Source organism: Mus caroli, unplaced genomic scaffold, assembly GCF_978045245.1.
Source record: "Mus caroli unplaced genomic scaffold, Mus_caroli_1 scaffold_2, whole genome shotgun sequence".
NCBI classification, from domain to species: domain Eukaryota; kingdom Metazoa; phylum Chordata; class Mammalia; order Rodentia; family Muridae; genus Mus; species Mus caroli.
Window position 1 is genome coordinate 54,729,061 of NW_028227257.1, and position 21,967 is coordinate 54,751,027.

General features: G+C 42.3%; 1 protein-coding gene across 1 annotated transcript in view; it reads left to right on the plus strand.

The window, feature by feature from the left end:
* The window catches only part of Fbn1 (fibrillin 1), a 208,934-nt gene that overhangs the window by 90,603 nt on the left and 96,364 nt on the right, over positions 1–21,967 (plus strand). The window contains exons 6-9 of the mRNA XM_021156745.2: positions 10,164–10,361; positions 13,250–13,375; positions 18,321–18,446; positions 21,590–21,748. Of these exons, the coding sequence (XP_021012404.1) occupies positions 10,164–10,361; positions 13,250–13,375; positions 18,321–18,446; positions 21,590–21,748 (609 nt within the window). The remainder of the gene's footprint in view (positions 1–10,163; positions 10,362–13,249; positions 13,376–18,320; positions 18,447–21,589; positions 21,749–21,967) is intronic.

Below are 21,967 nucleotides of genomic sequence, written 5' to 3' on the forward strand. Positions count from 1 at the left end.
CTGAGCTGTGGGTGCCCTGTCCCCTCCCCTCCCTCACACCTGCCACACCTTCCCTTTTATCATACAGAGGCATTGCCACCCCACACAATGGATGCTGTCTGACTCCCAAAGTCCCAGACAGCTGCAGGGAAGAACAGCAGTTCTCCTTGACCCTAATCCCAAAGTTCTAGAAAGAGCATGTGGCTGTCCCTTTCCTCAGAGCTATCAAACTTGTGCATGATTTTATGGCTTACTCCAGATCCCAGAATTCCCGCTTATGATCTTTGAGTAACAGCTCCATGACTGCACAAAATTAATGCTGATAGCCCAATGGTACTACTTTTTACCCATAAAACATGTAATGAAAATTGAAGGTAGAGCTTAGGACAGAGTGTTTGCACAGACATATAGCATGAAAGTACTTGCTGCCTCCAGAAGCTGTGAATTCTGAGCATAAGAAGGCTGAGCTGTGGAGACCCTGACTAGAATACCTCAAGAGAGAAGGATGCCCCAGGACAGCAAATGGGAAGCTCATGGAGTTATGATTGCAATGTACACAATGGTGCACTTCTAACTGTAGAGAGTTGGAACTTTCAATGTTAGCTATTGATGTGCGTCACAATAATCCAAAAGGTATTCAGTGTAGACCCATTAATATACCAGAAAGCCAAACTCTCCCACAAGCAGAGTTATGATCTTCCACCTGTTCCTTGGTGGACATTGGGCCACTTTCAATAGGGTCTCCATTACTTTCTAACATATTCACTTTCCTCCTGTGGTGTCACTTCCAGAAGGTTCTAAGCTACACACCATGGCCCATCTGTCTCTGTCATTTGTTGTTGATAGTCACTGCCTTCTGATTATTTGCCTGTGATGTCTGTGACACAGTGACCCATTCCAAAGGGCAAGGTACATTGTGTAGCTTTTGCGTTAATAGCAGTCCCTTACAGCTAAGTCAAAATTTGTTTGTTTCTAATGAGGTCTCACAGAGATCGTGACACAGAACCAGCTTTTAAATGTGGAGCAACACCAGCACCAACCGCAGGGCTTCCAGTGCACCCAGAACATGCATGTATCAAATTTCAATACCTGAGAATAAGCAGATCTCTATTCAGATCAGATTTTCAGTGTTTGGGCAGTGGAGATTTTTCTTGTCAGCTACTTGGATCTGCATCTCTGGATGCAGTCGCTTCCAGTCAAGCCTGCTGCTTGTCCCTTCCCTTCTACAGCCAATCCCTCCTCCCCGGAGGTTACTCAAGTGTCCTGAGTGTTGCAGTACTTTTTTCAGACTTGTCTTTCTCCCACTGAGCTCAGCACCAGACCCTGAGCTGGAAACAGTGTCAGGAACTTGTCTTCATCTGACATTGACTTCCCAAGAAAAGTTCTGAGGTGAATGAAGCCGCCTTGAGAGTTACTTGATGGTAGATTGACTAGAGAGAGAGGAGGAGGGAGGGAGGGAGAGGGAAGGAAGGAAGGAGAGAGTGAGTGTGAGGGAGGGAGGATGAGAGAGGAGACATACACAGAGAGAGAGAGAGAGGAGGAGGGAGGGAGGGAGAGGGAAGGAAGGAAGGAGAGAGTGAGTGTGAGGGAGGGAGGATGAGAGAGGAGACACACACACACACACACACACACAGAGAGAGAGAGAGAGAGAGAGAGAGAGAGAGAGAGAGATTTATAAACTCCACAAGCAAGTGCATATTTGGTAAAAGGCCAGCTCAAGAACTACTACTTGCCAACCGGTATATGTAAACGATCTCACAGCCGTTGGTCTGGCTCGATATTACAGAAAGTCCGGATTGATGTGAGACATTTCTCAGATACAGTTGGCAATGGCTGAACATTCATCCTTGCTTCCCGCTTTCTATGAGACCGCTCAGGATTGATGACATCATGGGAATGTGGTATGTATCCATTTACCATGGAATGAGCACCAGGCTGGCCGCTCACACACTAGTGGTCTTGGATTCCCGTGCCTGTCATGCTGGAAGCGGCAGTGGAATTGCTCAAGAAGCAGCCTCTCCCCCCCCACCCACACACACACCAGGATCCCATCACACAACGTTGGTCTATACTTAATACTCAGGTTTCGGTGAGAAATGGCCAAATGCATTTTAAGAACACCTCAACCACTCAAGCATTTATCTATGATATAAGCAAATGCTTATTTACAAAAAAGGAAAAGATGAAAAGTAAATTAAAGTATATGGGTCACGATAGGATTTAAGAAGGTTGTGTTCACAGTCAGCTATTGGATGGATCACAGGGCCCCCAATGGAGGAGCTAGAGAAAGTACCCAAGGAGCTAAAGGGAACTGCAACCCTATAGGTGGAACAACATTATGAACTAACCAGTACCCCAGAGCTCTTGACTCTAGCTGCATATGTATCAAAAGATGGCCTAGTATGTCATCACTGGAAAGAGAGGCCCATAGGACTTGCAAACTTTATATGCCCCAGTACAGGGGAATGCCAGGGCCAAGGTGTGGGAGTGGGTGGGTAGGGGAGTGTGGGGGGAGGGTATTGGGGACTTTTTGGATAGCATTGGAAATGTAAATGAGGAAAATACCTAATAAAAAAGATTAATTTAAAAAGAAAAAAAAAGAAGGTTGTGTTTAGGATTTACAGACTTCGTCCTTTCACTTGGGCCCCGCCTTCTCAGCTATAATCACCTGTCCTACAATAGCTCCTTTGTTGCAAAAGTGCACAACTTTTAATACTTGCTTTTAGCAGAGCCCAGCGTCCCAGTTCCTCCATTTTAATAAATGAGCTGGAAGGCCGGGGTCTCTGACTTTGGTTTCTCTCATCCTTCACTTCCAATCCACTTGCAGCCTTGCTGGTCCCGCTCACCAAGACCATCTGCCATCCATAGCCTTCCCTCCTTCTTACATGCCAATGGCCAAGCTACTACAGACTTCTACCCCAAGTCCTTTAATAGGCACCTTGAAAAGCCTCCTGTCTCCCCAGGGGAGCCCACTCAGTAGCCCTCCTTTAAAGGAATGCCTGATGGTGACTTTCTGCTAACTTAGAGATAAGTCTAAACTCCTCACTGTGGCCTAGGGCCTCCTGTGAAATTCAGTCCCTACCAAGGAGCCAGCACAGTGTCTCCTTAGCATGTGTCCTTGGCAAACAGCCTCTTATCACGTGTGAAGCCAGTCTACCTCCCAGCTCAGACCACCACTCTCCCTGTTGCCAGTGCCCGGGATGCCTGTGCTACACTGTGTCTGTCTTGTTGTCAACCACCAGCCTGTTCCTTTGTCATTTTCTCTCAGTCTTCTTCGATCATCTTGCCATGACTGCAGAAGTCATTTGTAGACTAAGTCACAACTTCATATATGAAGTTTTATTTAATGTTTAGATTTATTTTGTTCACTGTTGTTTTGTATGTGAGCATGTGCGTGCACATATAATATGTACATGTATGTGTGTGGAGGGGTGCGTGTGCTGTGGCATGCATGAGGAAGTCGAGGGACAATCTCATGGAGTTGATTTTCCTCCAGCTTTATCTGTGCTCCAGGAGTTGAACTCTGGTCACTAGGTATACACAATAAGTCTTTTTTACCAGTCTTAAAGGTTCTGACATTATTTTAATATATTTATTTATTTATTGACCATCTCCTATAGTAGATTGTAAACTCCATGTGTGCAGGGATTTTGCTGCACTCCTTATTGATACAGCATAGCTACTCATTAAAGGTTGTTGAATGAAGAACGAAGCCCCTGATTCTTAGGTTGACTCCTTAGAACTAAGCACTGAGATTAAAAGATGCTTTTGTGTATACAGTACAATGGTTTTTCTTATTCTAATATGCACATAAAATAAAACTTATCACTGTGACTATTTTAGACAGGCCATTTGGTGGCTTTCAGTAAATTCCCCTTGTGAGGCAACCATCTCCAGAACTCCTGTTTTAAGTTAAATGTATTTTTGACAGCCCTATACATGCGTGTAGTGCATTCTGCTTGCATTATCTGTCCACCCTCTGTTATCTCTCTCCCAACACTATCAACCCCTCTCTTAAAAGTCCTTCTTTCATTTTTTATGTCCTTTTTTTTTTTTTTTTATTTTGTTATGTGGGCTGGTCATGAGGGTGTGGTGTTGAGCCAACCACTGAAGCATGGTGAACTCGCCAGTGACTTCACCACTGAAGACAATGATTCTACTCCCTCAGGAACTGTCAGTGTACGTGGTTTCTCAGAGAGGGGCTAGGTTCCATGAAATCCTCCCCTAGTGATAGGCCTCGTCCTCTGCAGTCACAGAGCAAGCAATTGCAGTTGCCGTGAGAACAAGATTGCATTGGCCACATCCTTCCCAGACAATAGTGTTTCACAATCCTCCCCTCTATCATCTGGCCCTGACATTCTTTCCAGACCCTCTTTCCAGATGTTTCTGAGCCTTGAAGGGGTGACACAGATATTCTTGGAACCGAGAACACTCATTTGTTCTCAGCACCTTGACCAGCTGTGGACCTCTGAATTCATTGCTGCAGAAAAGCAGCCTCTCTGATCAAGGTTTCCTATGGATATAAACAGAAATGTTTAGGGGGCAGTTTGACAACATGATGGTTTTTGAAAAGGAAAGCAGCAGATTCACCCCCTTAGGCCTGTGACCTCCTTTGACCTGGTCCACAGCTCTAGGCATGAGATCCCTCCTGTGGAGTGGGCCTCAGATCCAATCAGAAAGCAGTTGGTTGTCACCACCACAGTCAAGCAGCTATTGCACCAGTGAACACATCTTACCTGGCAGGTTAGTGTCAGAGCAGGGGCATGCACACCTGGGCAAGATTGTTGGTGATTCCCCCTCACCCCTGGTAGCCTTGTGTGTAACATCATAGTAAGGCAGCCATTAGTGAGGACGTTTCTAGTTCAGTTTCAGCCTGATTTCCCTCTGTCTTCTAAGCAAGCTGTGTGGTGTCTTCAGCAATAAGATCTTACCATTAAGTTCTAGTGGTTAACCAAGAACAATTCCAGTGCCAAATATGGGATACTTCCTTAGGACTTGTTGGTCAGAAAGACCCAAAAGGCTCGCAGAAGAATGTTTCGTTTTAATATTGATCTACTACTAAACATCTGTTGGATGATAGAATATTGCATGACACACCTGTAGAATGAGTCCGTGGCGAGGCTGGTTGGGATAGGGGCAGGGCTCTAGGCACCAGTATTTCGCAGAAGCCCAGGGTAAATGACAGGAACAAGACATAGCAACAGCAGCCCCAAGGCTGCTTCTGCTTACAGTCCTGAGAATTCCCCCTTTTGATTTCCTTTCGAAGCTTTCTGAACTCCTCCCTCTGAGGATGAATTAAAATTCTATTGGTCAGCTTTCTTGGGAAGATCATGGCTGGTCTGACTTTCTCTGACATGAATAAATTGATATCTTAATCTTCTATATGTAATTGTAGGAAAGGAAGGGTTTTAAATAATTGGAGTCTAGTACCCAAAATTACATCCCTCGGAATCTCTGCAGCTTGCGGTTCGGTGGCTGGGCAAGAGCGACAAGAATTTACTGACCGCAGGAGCACTCTGCCTGTAAGTGATGAGTCTGCGTCAGGGTGAAGTCTGGTTATGAAGGCAAGAGAACCAACTCTACAGTCCAAGCGGTCTGAGCTGCAGATGTGGGAGTGAGCTCAGCATCCAGGACCACAGCTGTATGGCCTGAACTTCAGCCTAGATGAGGTGGCTTCGTAGGGAAAGGTGCTTGTCACCAAGTCTGATGAGCTGAGTTCAGTCTCTAGGAACCACATGGTAGTTGAAGAGAACCAGTTCCCGTAATATGTCCCCTGACCTCTACTTGTGTGCATGATGACACACACACCATATCCCCCTTCTTCAATAAATCTAATACAGTTTAAAATTATTTTTAAGTGTAGGTTTGTGGGGGGGAGGGTATATGCCCATGAGTGCAGGCATCTGCTGAGACCCAAGGTATCAGATGCCCCTGGAGCTGGCGTTGCAGATTATTTGAGCATGTGACTTGGGTGCTGGGAAGTGAACTTAGGTCCTCTGCAAGAGCAGTACGTGCTTTTAACCTCTGGACCTTCTTTCTGGTGGGACAAAATTAAAGCAACAGAACAAAAGCCTCTCAATCTTAGAGGGCAAACTAACGGTCAAGCAGCGCTTGTGTTACCCACTCACAAAGGACTGCAGAGAGGCAAGATGTCCCAGAAGTGAGGGAAACCAGTAGATAAAAACTAATCTTGCATTTTAACTTAAAAAAAAAAAACCAACTTTGGAAGAGTTGGCCTGGTGCCCTAGTTGTTGAAGCTCTTATAAGGAAGTAGTTATAGAGAGATTTGCACATAGAAAAGCTTTCTAATACCATGTTCTACTTCATTAAGAATAATAACTTCTGTTGAATCCAACAGCGTCCATGAGACACTCTCTTCCTACCACTGACCTATATGTGAAGAAATGTTAAAATAGTTGTAAATTTAGCTTAGTATCACATAGGAGCCATGGAAAGAGTTATCCATAACTAGATTGTTGGTAAAGAAATGGGTGTGTAGGTAAAGTTCTTCTGTGGTTGGAATATTGAGTAGGAACAGGGTTAACTTTTAAAACTTACTAAAGAACAGAGCTAAGCTAAACTTACTAAACAGAACTTACTAAAAACCACAAGCTGCCAAATCAGAATGACATTTTAAAGCCCTGCTAATACATCATTTGCCTTTCAAGAGATTTCTACTTGCAATTGCATTTCCCCCAGACTACGATACCCTCTCTGTAATCATCCATTTTCCCAGAAAGTATGGATCTCAAGTACGCTTGCCAACAGGCGCTGTCAAGCAAACAACTTCTAAGTTGATTCCAAAATTACTTCATCTATGGCTGTCAGTTTCTAGTGTAGACGTGTGTGAAGTCTATAGATTCTATTCTGTGCACTCGAGCTATTTGCCAAGTATCCACTATAATACCGAAGATAAGTCCCTGTGTTCTAAAATTGCCTAATAGGTACTGTGGAAATTAACAAGTGTCCTCTCTGCTCCATGGGTTTCAATGTTTCATTTTGACCTTGGAAAAGTTGTGAAGTTTCTGGGTTTTTGGACTTGTGTGTGTGTGTGTGTGTGTGTGTGTGTGTGTGAAGAGATTCTAACCAGGCATTCACACCCCAGGTCCAGAACCAGTGTTATGCATAGTCGAATTGGCCTTTCTTGGCATCATGTGATATTCCTGATGTTTGCTGGTTTTACCCACAAACACCATGTTCATGTTACTCTGAATTCTTCCACCACTCATGCATATGATACTCCATAGGATATTATTAAAATGAGCACAGATCCAAGCAGTGATAAAGGCAAACTCATTGGTTAAAATCCACATTCCTTTATGCTTTTCAAACAATATTGAGAATGGCGTGCTAAAGCATTTGTACTTGCCTTAGTAAATTAGCAGAAAAGAAGAGACGAGACTATCTTCTGCCTTGTTCCATTGCATAGGAATAGTGTATGACTCTGGCCTTGGTTTAAGATACTTAAAGTGAGACAAATCTTGATGGTTGTTGCATGAGCTAAACACATTGAATGATATGCATAATAATGAAGAATTGGAAGTGAGTTCGATGATACACAGTAAAAAATGATTGAATAAATTACATCATAGCTTGATGAAAACTAGGCAACACTAAAACTCATATTTTGGAATAGTATTTAATTGCTTGGGGAATATTTTGGGTAACATTTGCTGAAAGAGAACCAAGATTTTATCTTGCAAACAAGATTATAATCAGATTATCATTATGTTGTGGTTTAAGTAACACACACATGGTCGATTATGTATAATATAATCATATATAATAGTTTGTATACAGTTAGATTTATTTATGTCTCATTGCCTTTTCCTGATTGTCTAAAGTACTTTCTTCATCTTGAATAAAAGTACATGATAAAATATTGAATAATAAAAGAAAAAAATTAGTCGAGTCAAGAGACAGCCTGCAGGAAATTGATATCCATAATATATAAAGAATTAAAAGAACTAAATGTCAAAAATGCCAAGTCATGCAATTGATAAAAAGTCAAATTAACTGGTTAGACAGCTTTCAGAAGAAGTGCAAATAAAATATGGAGTGTAAAAAAAAAACAGAAATGCAAACAGCAAATGAACATATGCAATACATATTCTTTAGCCACCAGCAAAAAGCAGTTCTAAACTAAAATGCTGATATTCTGTCTCAACCCAGTCAGAATAGGAAACAGAAAACCACAAATACCTGGTGAGGATGGGGGCGGGGGGGAGGAATGTTTTTTCACTGCTGGCGGGAATGTCAGTGAATGCAGTCACTATGGAAATGGTTGTGCTGCTGCCTCGTCAAACTCAGCATAGAGCGTCCAGCCCTGCCACTCCCGGGCACATATCCCCAAAGGTCTAAGTGAGCACGCTGAGAGACACCTGCACATCTTGCTTGTTGGGGCACCAAAATAGCCTATTAGAGAAGCAGCTTAGGAATCAACAAATGTGATATCTATGAACAGTAACGTGTCATTCAGTCAGAAGAACAAAATTATGTCATTTTCAGGAAAATGGATGGAGCTGGAGATCTTATGACAGCAAAACAACCTAGACTCAGACAACTATTGCATGTTTTCTCTCAGATGTAGAATGTAGATTTTTCAACATATACATACATATATTAAAATATATGTATATATGTATATTTCATTTACTTATATATGAACAAGAACAGAAATGGTAACGGAATAAAGGGGGAAATACAATATGAATGTATGGAAATCCTGCTATGAAACCCATTATTTTGTGTGCTAATGTTTAAAATGATAAATAAAATAGATAAGTAACTTATTAAATGTTCATGGGGCCATGTTTGTAAAAATGACTTCCGTGTCCCGTTTTGTCTCCATAGTTATTGTATATGAGTGATATTGTGGCATTCAACCCCAGAGTTCAGTGACTTCTTTTTTGGGAGAACAAAATGAAGGCTGAGATTTTAGTCAGTAGATAATTGTTAAATTTTTAATTCCTTGTAAAACTTAGAACCTATTGATTGAAGATGGCAAGCTTTGAAACGATCCAGCACATTATATAAAGTATCAAGGTCTGCCTAAAATCCAACTGTAGGCAAAATTATTTTTAAATTATTTTAAATCTTTTTTAATTTAAAAAATGAAAAGCCAGTAGAGTACAATATGTACCCACAGTGAAGTGGTGTGCCTGCTTAGACCGGGGATGTGGGGTCTCAGTCACAAAGGTACCTGCCGCCAAGCCTAGGTTTGACCAGGGATGGACATGGTGGAAGATGCCCACATGCATGCCATGGCATGAGAGTGTCCCCTTAAACACACACACACACGCACACGCACACACATGTATCAAATATTAAATCAGTCTAAACATGTCTGCTTCATTGAGCATTTCTCTTTGACAGAACTTTCAGTGTTCTCTTCTCTAGCTTTTGAAATGCACGTTCCATTAGTGCTGTCTGCAGTCAACCATTGTGCTAACAGGCACTCAAAGATAACCTCTCCCCAGCCCTCCCTTCGCCCTGTTTGCTTTTAGGAACCACTGTTCTACTCGAAACTTCTGCATGGTAACGTTTAAAACCCCACCTTGGAACGACAGGCTGTGGCACTTGCCTCTCTGTGCTTCCCTAATTAATTTATCATCAATCAAAAACCCCACTGATTTTAAATGGTGGGATTCTATCTTTTTCATGACTGACTAATACTTAGTGGAACATACCTACCACAGTTCATTCATTAGCTGACAGACACACGGGTAGCTTCCATTCTTAGCAATTATGGACGATAGCAATGACCACGGAGTTCATATGTTCCTTTGACACATGAATTCTATGCCACTGAAATATAATGGTACATGAAAGGCTGCTGCAATATAGATACCTAGGTATTTTCTAGACCAGCTGATTGGATAGTAATACCAGGATGCTGTGTTTCCCTCAACATTCAGGCTTATAAGGAATTTCCCTAAATTTATCTGATTCTAACAAGGGCATCTTTGAATGGACAGGAACCAATGTTTTCCCCTCCTTTGTAGGTGAGAAAAATGGAAGTTAGGGGTGGAAAGGTCTACTCAGACTTTACACAGAGCCAAGGATGTGGGAGCTGCCGGAAGTTCTTGTCTGAACTTGGAGCTGCAGGATGGGGCACAGCTGCCCCTTCTGTGCTGGCCCTTTCTCCTCTGAGATTTGACGAATCTCTTATTCTTTACTTTCAGATTACAGAACAGGCCCGTGTTTTACTGTGGTAAGCAACCAGATGTGCCAGGGACAGCTCAGCGGGATTGTCTGCACCAAAACACTCTGCTGTGCCACCGTGGGCCGAGCCTGGGGCCACCCCTGTGAGATGTGTCCTGCCCAGCCTCACCCCTGCCGCCGCGGTTTCATTCCCAACATCCGCACTGGAGCTTGTCAAGGTAAAGCCACAGTATTAACAAGGAACAGTCCTGTTCAATAGAGGGCCACGCCCGGGCTGCTGAAAATGCCCTAGTCCCCGCTGGAGGGGGACAGCTCAGCTGCTGAGAACTCCCATCCCCTGCCTCCGGGTACAGCTGAAGCCTCAGTAGCCAGATTCTTGGAGTCCGGAAGGTTTGCTAAGTCTGTCTGGCCAGCAGGCCCCTCTGGCCCAGGAGTGGTTCCGTGTGCTCTGGCTCAGGCGTAGAAACTGTGTTGGGGCTACGCTGTACCTAACGGCGCTGCCTTGTAGAAACACAGCGAACAAGGTAGTGGTTGTTGTTGTTTTCTCTTCATCTGAAACTCTTAGAGGCCTGAGCTCCAGGTTGCACTTAACTGACCTAAAGAAAATTGCTCCTCTGGACATTTGACATGCTACATTATGGCTTGTTTGTTTGTTTGTTTGTTTGCTTGTTTGTTTTTAACAAGTCAGAAATAAGTTAGAACTGGCTTCACTGTTTTAAATGCCCCCAGATGTTGTCTTAGGACTCTCCTGCCCTCCCCTAGAATTCTGGTTTTGGCTTTGCCTCTGCTCCCCCAGCTGTGTAAATTCTTCCATTGTCTGGATGTCTGGCAGGAAAGAGGAGGAAGTGAGCAGAGGCCACTCCACTCTAAACTGATGGGCCTGAAAACTCGCAGGCTATCTCTGCTTCCTTTAGACGGCTGCGGTGCTTTTTTTAGACAACGGCAGTATTTTCATAAAACTCACAAAATATGCTTTTTCTGAGGCAACTAGGTAGTAGCTTGGCTCAGTTCCTTGTGTTCATTCTGAAGATTAGGATTCAGGACAGGGTTCGAGCTGCTCTCATCTGTGTGTGCGGTGGGCAGCACTAGATTGATTGTGCCTGGCTTCAGACTCCTCTGCGTGCCCTTGGATGTGCCCCTCTAAATGTCTGGGAGCAGCCAAAAGACACTGTTTTAAAATCCTAGAGTTGCAAAGGACTGATGTGAGCAGGCATCTCTTTTGATGTCATTTTTTCCCCCTCCTTCTTAGAAAGTCTCCTTGAGTTTTGAGGAATTTGTTGGTCATTATATTTTGAAGTTGCTAATAGCCATGAGCTGTTGACAGTGACTAGGGAGACAGATCCTCACTTCCCAGCTTCCAGTCAGAGGTCTGGGAACCAGCAGAAGAAAGAGACAGGGAAGGAGAAGAGAGGAAAGGCAGATAGATTCTCCTCAGCTTGCTAGTCCTCTCGTACAGTCTGGACTTCCCCTAGATTTGCTTCCTGTCCCTTCTTGACTGTCCATCAACACCTAGGTGGGGAATACTAAACATTTGTTTGGCAAAAACCCATGGCTTCAAAATAGCAGCTTATATGGTCACTTGCAAAAAGAACTTTTTTCTTTTGATGGAGGAGGTTCTCGAAGTGTTATATGTAGCCAGGGTGTCCTCTCACTGGTGTTTTTAGTCCTTGGGCCAGATGCAGGCTGTGGGCAAATGTGTTGTTAGACACAGATGTACAGGCATAGTCTGGGAGTTCATGGTCAATGGGGAACTGCCTACATATTGGCTAAAACTCATGATCAACAAGACTATCTAGAGTTGTCTCTCTGACTATAAAGTTGTGATTTCAAATCATGTTTTAATAAACATTCAGAAAAACCCTGATCTAAAACAAAAATGAAACTGGCTGTAGAATATAATCACAATTGTTTCAGTATAGTCATTGGTAGGTCAGAACATTCTATTAAAACGGTGACACTTCTATTCCAAACAAATATTTCTCCTCTGGTTCTCCTTTAATTGTGGGGTGGCTTTCCCCAGCAGCATAGGGTAAGAGCCTGGAAATGTCACTCTCTCTGTTGCTTCTCATACCATCAGGGCCTAGGGAAGATACTGTGCTCACTAATGTCTCCAAGACAGTCTAAGACAAAGATACTTAACTCCTGTTGGGGATCTTTATTGAATCAGTATTTTCCAAATGAAGAAACTGAGAGAATACACTTGTATACATTGTCTTCACAATGGAATCCAGGCAGCCAACACCATGGAGGAGGAGGTTTCTGTTGGAAAGGTTAATTTAGGACTATATATAGAACCAGAGGCTAGTCTCTAGGTTCTTAGAAAGGGCACTGAGCATAGTGGATTGAGTCTGCTGCGGGGAAGCCCATGTTGTTGAAGAATAAAACACATTCATTACTAGGATGGTTGTGGTGAGAACCAGGGGCTGGATGTTGCTATCACAGTAGCCATAGACTAGTGAACAGTCATAGGCTTTCTCTGAATTAGTGGTGATGGGGAGGGACATGATCCTAGCTTTCAAAGGTCCTCCCTGGTACAAGTTCTTGTGGGTGGGTCTACCGCTGAACCCTCACATTCTCCAGCACAGCTCTCGTTTCTGGCCCCGATGAACTTTTCCTGCACAAGACAATTTTCCAGAGGGTAGAAGGGAATATGAAGACACTAGCTGTCACATGGCAATCTCAGCGATCTCAAATAAATTTTGTGTGACTGTAACACTTCAAGATAGCTTTATTAATAGACATGCATCACATTTTGCCTTTGAAGGATGTCTTAGATACTTTTGATTATTATTGGCAATCTGAAGGTGAAAATGACACAGTAAAGGTTGTCATTTTAATCATTGTATATTCTACTTGGCTGTGTATGATGAAGCCCCGCATTTAGTAGAATGACCTCCTCTGCCTATGGGAAGACAGGACTTCTCTTTGAGCATTATTGACTAAGCTATGTTAACAACTTAGTTGTTTACATAATGTATTATAACAGTTGCTGTCATATCCTGAAAGCTGTGGTGGGTTCCTTTGACATAAACATGGTGATATAATTGTGGATAAACTATTACATTTTATTCTTCAATGAATCTTTCTCTCTTCCCAAATTTGACAGATGTGGATGAATGTCAGGCCATCCCAGGGCTGTGTCAAGGAGGAAATTGCATTAATACCGTTGGATCTTTTGAGTGCAAATGCCCCGCTGGACACAAATTTAATGAAGTGTCACAAAAATGTGAAGGTAAGCAACCTCATGGCTTGCAGCTCAAGAGAATGAGGAAGACAGACAGGGTGGCATCGGCATCAAGCTTGTTAGCACATTAAACCCTAGACCTTCTGGGTTTTTCATTCCCAGGAGGCTGGAAATATGACAGTCTGACAGAAATTATGCATCTTCCATTCATGGAACCAGAAAAGCCTCTGCAGCTTGTTCTGCTTTTATAGAAACAAAATGAGAGGCGCATCTGAATCAAATAAGTAGTACAACATGAAATATTTTCAACTGAAATTTGGCTTAAAGTATTCAAGACGTGTGTTTTGTATAGTTTTGGAGGCATGACTTTAAAGTTGACTATTAGATACCATTCAAAATGATACCACTGATATTTTCTAGTTAAATGTAGAATTTTGAGGGGTGTGTGTGACTTAGTAACATAAATAGTTGTGCTCTTAGTTAGAGCTTAGGATTTTCTTTTCTGGACCTTGATATCTACTGGATGAAAAGCCAAGCAAAAAAGCAGGCTGATGTGATTTTTCTATTTCTGTTTCGTTTGTAGAGCAGGCTTCTAAAATGTATACACAGGGGACATGTTTACATCTAGCTCTGCTGTTATATGCAGAAGCAGGCTGCCTTCCGGGGAAGTGATTTGTTTTTGAGATGCAAGCATCCCGGAAATATGTAGATGGCTCTCAGTTCTCCTTGCTGAATTGATGGAGTGTGTTCTGACAACCTTGGAGCAACAAGCAAAGCTCCATCTTGGGTCAAGCTCAGACAAGGCCATTCCTTTATTGTCATCCATCCTCCGGCTGTGGCCTAAGTTTCAATTAGAAGTCTGTGGTTTTTGTTGAACAAGTCTATCCTTGGGTTCTTAACCTCCATGAGTTCCCAGTCTATCAAAGCAACAGAAGACAGCTTCTGATGTGAAGTACTATCAATAAACCATAGTCAGACATTTAATATGACTTGCCCAGAATGGAATAACCTAGTTGTCATAGAATTCCTTCGTGGGTTTCAATGGTTTTTAAAATTATTAATTGGCATAATTTATAATTGCTGTTGCAATTGAGAATATATTTTTATTTATATCACATATGTAGATATATATGATATATCATATATAAATATATCCTTCATAAAATATCATCTATAATATATATGAAATTTGTATGGCATATATAAAATATATCATATATAATATATAAAATATCAGTTATTTCAACTATAGAACCATGAGACAGTTTTACTTCCTTCCTGAAGCTGGGCTTCATAAAAACATCTCATGTTTTAAAGAACAATAAGACTGGTTTTCTCCAGGGGGACTGATCTTAGGAACTGTTGACATCAGGATGAAGTAGAGAGTATTGGTACTGACAGGGGCAGAGGTCTGTCTGCTTTTCCACATTGTAAATGATGGGAGTGTCTTGAGGATGTTGAGTGTCTTGAGGCTGTTAAGTAGCTGCCAAGGGTTCATTTTGACTCTCATGCTGACGTTAATCCACTATATTGTATTGACATATCTCTCTCTCTCCCCACCACCACCCCTGCTCTCTTGTAGTCCTGGCTAGCTCGAAACATGTTTATAGACCAGGCTGTCTCCTTCTCCACTCTATGTAATCCTGGCTAATTTGAAACTTGCTACATAGACCAGGCTGGCCTCTAATTGGTAGAGGTCTGCCTGCCTCCATATTTGGAGTTCTGGGAATAAAGGCAAGGTTCTCATGCCCAGCATTTATTTTAATTCCTAATGCTTGGAAACTATTTAACAATATTCTGGTATGGATATTCAGCCATTCTTAAAGGTATCTTTTGTGTTGATGTAATGAGGTTTCCTGCATGCAGAATCCACATCAACAACAGTCTGTGTGTCACATTTTTAAGCTTTTCTCTACTTACCATATTGAGCAACAAAAGATATAGTCAGCTTCAAGACTAAAGGCAATGGAGACCATATGGCCTGTCTAGCCTGTGTTTTGTCTTTTAGAATCAGAGTACTTCCTGCCTGAACAAAAATTGTTTTTCTGCCTTTTGCTTTTTGCTTGATTAGGCTCGCTAACAGAAACAGTCATAGTTGTGCATCACACAGAATATTCAGATATAATGCTCACACAGAAAAAATAGGGAACTCAATCTTTTATTTTTATTAATCCTAAGAAACCTACTTTGTGATATATCTAATAAATCAAAAATTCAACCTGAGAATTAATATTTTTGACAATAAAAACAAATTCTCAACTGCACATTGGAATCTATAGCAAGATAGAGAACAGACCTCTTTGGTGAGAGCTCATCTTTCCTCTGCTACCTACAGTTATATTAAATTTTGGTGGTGGTTTTTCCTGTCTCTATTTTTCTATGCAAATTGACATCAGATATGATATTTTCTTGTTACTGCTATATTTGCTCTAGCCTGGGACTGGTTGGAATAAAGTTGGACTGTTTTGCCCTGGTAGAAATGTCATAAGAAAGTCTTCCCACACCCTTCTGCAGGTTGGAGAATGGCACCATTTGAACACAGGCTGTCCTTTGTGGTCAAGGGAGGGATGCTAGCAGATTGAGCACACAAATGCAAAGAGAACAGCAAATCCTATGTGTAGCCAGGAATAGAGTCTGGCATAACAGGGTCCTCATTGTTAGCATGCTTTGTGAAAGCTGCATGAGAGTTAGCTTTTCAATACTATGACAAAATACCTGGGGTAGTCAACTTAAGAAGAGGAAAGGTTTGTGTGCCTGTATGTGTCCTGCACCCATAGCACTCATGTGCAGGTCTGAGGACAGCTTGCAGGAGCAGGCTCTTTCCTTTCACTGCGTGGGTCCTGGGGATCAACCTCAGGTGGTCAGGCTTGGCAGCCAGAACCATTACCTGCTGAGCTGTGTCACTGGCACTGTGGCTGGCTTTTAAAGTGTGCTTTCCCTTGACTTTGAAAGGAAGAAACTATGTAGTTCTTAAATTATCTTAAAAACAAAAGAGCCACTTCAGTCCAGTGAGTATTAGCAAATTTCTGAGATGACAGCCACCACTGCTCCATCACAGGCTGCTCTACTGAAATGCTTGTCATTTGAGCTTCCTCTTCAGAATTCTCCCTTTCTTTTACTAAAACCTCAATAAAACATATTAACTATGGTTTAATACATGTATACAGTTTAGAACAGTTGAAATGTAAATGAATAAACCAAAGTGATTCAATATTAGATTTTAAATATTTTAAGCGACAAAGATGGAAGTTTATAGCTGGGATTCGAGAAAGAGGATCAGAGCTCGCAGGCTGATTCTCAGCAAAACCTCTTTGCTGGTTTTTCTGAGGACTGCAAAGCTCCTGTACTGAAGGAGCAGAGGTGCCCTCGCCTCCTGGAAACCAAGCTTACTGTGGGAGGAAATTAAGAAATTAAAAATACGTAGTTAAGGGATTACATTTTATATCTGGAAGAACTCATTTGAATTAATGGTTAACTTTTAATGTTTGGGGATTTAGATTATCATCAGCATAGCCTCCAGGAATCTTAAGAGCAGAGTACAAGGCAAAGTAATTTTTACCATGTGGTCTCTACATCCATGCACTCCCTGATATGTGAGTTAGAGTGCTTGGGACTTCTCTTTACCACAATAATGTCATACTTATATCTGCATATATTATATGTATATAATATATTACTATACATCTATATATACATATAGATGTATATGTGTGTGTATGTATGTGTGTGTGTGTGTATCCCACTGTACCCAGCAGGCCTATCAAACATATATTTTTATGAGTGGCATCTGATACAGACTGATTTATGGAAATCTTGCTCAAGTCACCATTTTGGATTCTGTTACTTGGGATGCCTGAAGTTCTAGTAAAATGAGATAACCATGGAGTTGTAGGAGCCTGTAAGATGATGAACCAGGAGGAAGAAGTCTAGCCTGTGACTTTGGGGGAACCCCTTAGCACATAGCCCTTCCCACAAGGCATTTCCACCACTGTCTACTAATGAGAGCAGACCACTGGGGAGGAAATATTAAGGAATTCAAACCTCCACATGCAACAATTTCTCTCATCCTGTTTTACCTTAATGAGCCCTAGCAGCCAATCACCTTTGGCTTCTGTGGCATTTAAGATATTCGTTAAGGCATTTCTTTAGGATCAGTGTGTGTGTGAGAGAGGGAGAAGTGGCAGGAGTAGAGGAGAGATCATGTGACCTCATCAATTGACCACAGCGGGCAGTGTGGCGTAAGTGACCTAGGTGGTGCAGAGTCAAGTCACCATTAGAAATGCTCATCTTCCATGACTTCCTATAAGATATGGGGTACCTGGAAAGGATGTGACCTCAGGCAAGGCAGTTGTGTGCAGCTCCATGATGCCTTACAGGACCAAAAGTCAATGGCAGTCTGTTGACCACATCTCCAACAGTAGGAGCAGGCAGTCCTTCTGTTGGAAAGCTGACTAGAACATCCCATTGTCTGGAGTTCACTCACCAAGTGCACATTTCCCAACAAAGGAGCACTACTGTGGTTATTTGGATGTGCCTTTGGAAAACCAAGTTGGTACTTCCTACCCCTAGTCTGGTCACCACAGGTCAGCAACTCCCAACCAGTGCTCAGGCCACTAGGTCTTCTCTGAGGGATTACAATATCTGCCTTGTGGGAAATTTGATTAGAACAAATACAGAAGATGATGGAGCATATAGAATAATTAGCGGAGGAGTTTAATCTAGTACAAAATATGCAGAGAAAGAGAGAGCAAGCTTTCAAGACAAATGCACTTGAAATATTAGCAGGCTATTAGTCTGCTAGTTTCAGTTCTAGAGACGGTAAGTTTATTTGGCTCCCTTTCTTGAATCTGGTAAATCCTTCGGGAATGTCTGTCTACATCGGCTCTTCTCTGGACAGCTGTTATCTGGGGGCTTGACTTCAGAAGCAATCTGTGTGACCGTGAAATTTCATATTGCAGCCCCCAGATGACAAGAACTCCATTTTCTATTGCAGATATTGACGAGTGCAGCACCATTCCTGGAGTCTGTGATGGCGGGGAATGTACAAACACTGTCAGCAGCTACTTCTGCAAATGTCCCCCTGGTTTTTACACCTCTCCCGATGGTACCAGATGTGTAGGTGGGTCTAATTACAAATGGTGGGCACAGTTTTTATTCATAGACCACAATGAACATCTCTCTGAATAAGTTTGTTAATGGGACCAGTCATTTCTGGAAATGCATTCAAGAGTAGAGAGCCTATTACCTAGCAGAAGTTCTGTGTCCTTGTTTATGGATTTGTAGATGCCGTCTGTCTGTGAGTTAAGGTGCGGTCATGCTTTATCTAGCCATGTTGTCTCTCCATGACTACATTTAGCCATTTTCCAGAATCTTTGTTAATCTAAGTCTAAGATTTTGCAATAATCTTTACTGGGTCTGGCTTCTACACATCTGCTTTGCCAGGCTTACCTTCCTAAAATAGTGATTTGATTAAGTAACATTCTTGCTTAAGCATCTCAGGTACTTTTCACCAGGAATGGAAATTAGTGACTTTCAATTTGTATCCAAAACTTCCACATAAACTGCAGGCATGTCAGTACCTGCATATATACACACTCCAGGTAAGACAACACACACACACACAAATATACCACATGCACACACACACACACACACACACGCACGCACACGCGTGCACACACACACTTTTATACACACACTTGTACACACGCATACACACATGCACACATACACACACTTCCTACGTGCACACACACACATCCTACATGCACACACACACATACTTGTACACACACACACACACACACACACACACCCTCTACTCCACACAGAGCAGGTCTGCTCTTATCTGTTGTGATGTTTTACTTGCCTAAAGACAGAAAATTAAATGAAGGTGTAATTTATTCTTTTTAAAACTAATTTACATTATTTTGAATTATATGTGTATGTGACTTTGTGTGCTTGTGAGCACGGGTACAAAAGAGGGTGTTGGATTCCCTGAAGCTGGAGTTAACAGGAAGTTGTGAGCCTTCTAACACAGGTGCTGGGAGCCAAACTCAAGTTCTCTGATGATGCTATTTGTAAATCAAGGGCTGCCAATAACCTGATGGCAGCTTGTAACTTCAGCCCTGATAGTCCTCATTTTACCACAAGGATCAAGAGTCTCCAGTACCCTGGAGCTCTTGACTCTAGCTGCATATGTATCAAAAGATGGCCTAGTCGGCCATCACTGGAAAGAGAGGCCCATTGGGACATGCAAACTTTATATGCCCCAGTACAGGGGAACTCCAGGGCCAAAAAAATGGGAATGGGTGGGTAGGGAAGTGGGGGGGGGAGTATGGGGGACTTTTGGGATAGCATTGGAAATGTAATTGAGGAAAAGATGTAATAAAAAATATTTAAAAAAAAAAGAGTCTCTGACTCACTGATAGCATGCTATCCATCTAGAACTGTAACCACATGGTATCAGTTAATTTGCAAAATAATAGTCATTAGCCTGTTAAAAGTTTGCCATTGGCAACCGTAGGTCCCAGCTTTGCTCTGAAGGAGAAACCATCCATCTGCTAATTATATGTACACATTTCATAATGTGGTCAAGTGTTTACAACTGGGTTTTGACTACCCAGCTGGGACACAACTCATGCTTGGAGTCCTCTGCCCATTCTTAATAGCCTTTGGGTTCTGTGCCCAAAATATTTAATAGCATAATATGTAAACATTAGTAGCCTTGAAACCTTTCGAGTTAGAATGTAGAACTCCCATTTCTCCATCATGTTCACAGAGAGGTGTCCCACTGTGGGCTTCCCAGAGAAGGCATGTCTACACCCCCTGTGTAGGTACTCTTCCTAGATCTAGCTGGCATATGACCCATTCTTGCTGAGATGTCTGCCCAGAGGTACCTGAACCAGAATTAACATTTTCTGGGAATTGCATCTGTACTTGATGGTGGTCATAAGTACCACTCAGAAACTGTCTTGTGTCTGTGATGCTGACCCTTAGTCGTTTTCTGTGGTATGTCTAGGTTTGTCTTATCCTTCTTTGCTTAAACAATGTAAATGTTCCTAAATTATGAGTGTTTATCTTTAAGCATTTCAACAGTAAAACCATCAAAGGCTTTGTGTTTTTAAGGATGTCTCAGAGAAGTGTACACAGACGACCCTCTACGGCAAAGCTTGATGCTGAATATTCAGACTTATGGCACATAGGGATAGAGTTTTGGCTGCCAAAAAATTTCATGTTACAAAGTCCATTCATGCATCTTACATTAAGTGAGAAGCATATTTCAGATAAGACTTGCTTTTCTCAACTTGATTATATACTTGATTATGTATGGAGATGTATTTTCCTTGGTGAGCCATGGTGTGTAGATAGAAATAGGTGTTTACCCCTTGCTATGGTCTCCTCTTCCCAGGAACACCTCAGGAGCTTTTCCTGTGCTCTAAGCTCTTTTTTTTTTTTTGGTAGCCGAGAGTTGTACCATAGTGTGTAAGCTGTTGTCATGACAGTCAGACATGATGTAATCCAATAAAAGTGATCTATAGGAGAGTGCCCCACAGTGCTGCTTTGAGAAGATACTTTTCCGCCAGAAAGAAAAGAACTCATCTAGAACTGTTGGGCCCCTATAGGGCTAAGAATTTGCAGTCAGTGATGTTTTGGAATTTATTAATAATTAACCCTTTGAAAAAATTCCTGAGAGCTTCAGGACAAGAGGGAACCTGATTAATAGGCATTAAATCTTGCTGAAAATTGACTCCACCCTTTAAAACACAACTTCACAAGTCTGAGGGACAATTTCAGACTAAAAACTAACGCCCATGTCACAGTTTAATGTTTTTTAAATGAATTTATGCAAATGTTTGCCTAAAGTAGTTTGAATTATGTAATTTAAACCAAAAACGACCCAGGCTGTCTTTAATCAGAGATACGTCTTTATGAATAATTGTCTGTCATCACTGGTGATTGTCTTAGTCCTTTTTTTCCTATGGTGCATTGGTTTAAACCATTTCGTCTCACCTTGGGTATGGGATGTGGAGTTTTGGCAAAGTGTTCCAGTGTGCAGAGGCAAGGTATGATACAAGGCATTTCTGATCGAGTACTGGGCCAGTGGAATGCTTAAGGGCTCAAAGCTTCCTTTCCAGAGCTTACACTCATGGGTCAGCCTGTCATAGCCCCAGGGTGAGGCATTGGAGGTGTTGAGACAGAGGAATGTTGTCCCTAGCATGATCACAAAGTCTACATGTGTTCTTGTTGTTTTTCTCTCAGATGTTCGCCCTGGTTACTGCTACACAGCTCTGGCAAATGGGCGCTGCTCTAACCAGCTGCCACAGTCCATAACCAAAATGCAGTGCTGTTGCGATGTTGGCCGGTGCTGGTCTCCAGGGGTTACTGTCGCTCCCGAGATGTGTCCCATCAGGTCAACTGGTAAGAGTCCATCTATAGCATAGCCCATGCAACCCTGCCAAGCCCATGGCTTGTTTCTAGATCTGCCGATGACTTGGTTCTCTCATTGCCATAGAGTAGCATGGAGTCTCTGTTTTCTCATATTCCTCAAGGGGGACCTGGTGGCTCTCCTGTGACGTTTACCAGCTCAGAACGATAAAGTCCGGCTGCCCTACCACATACTTCTCCCCTTTCCCTAGC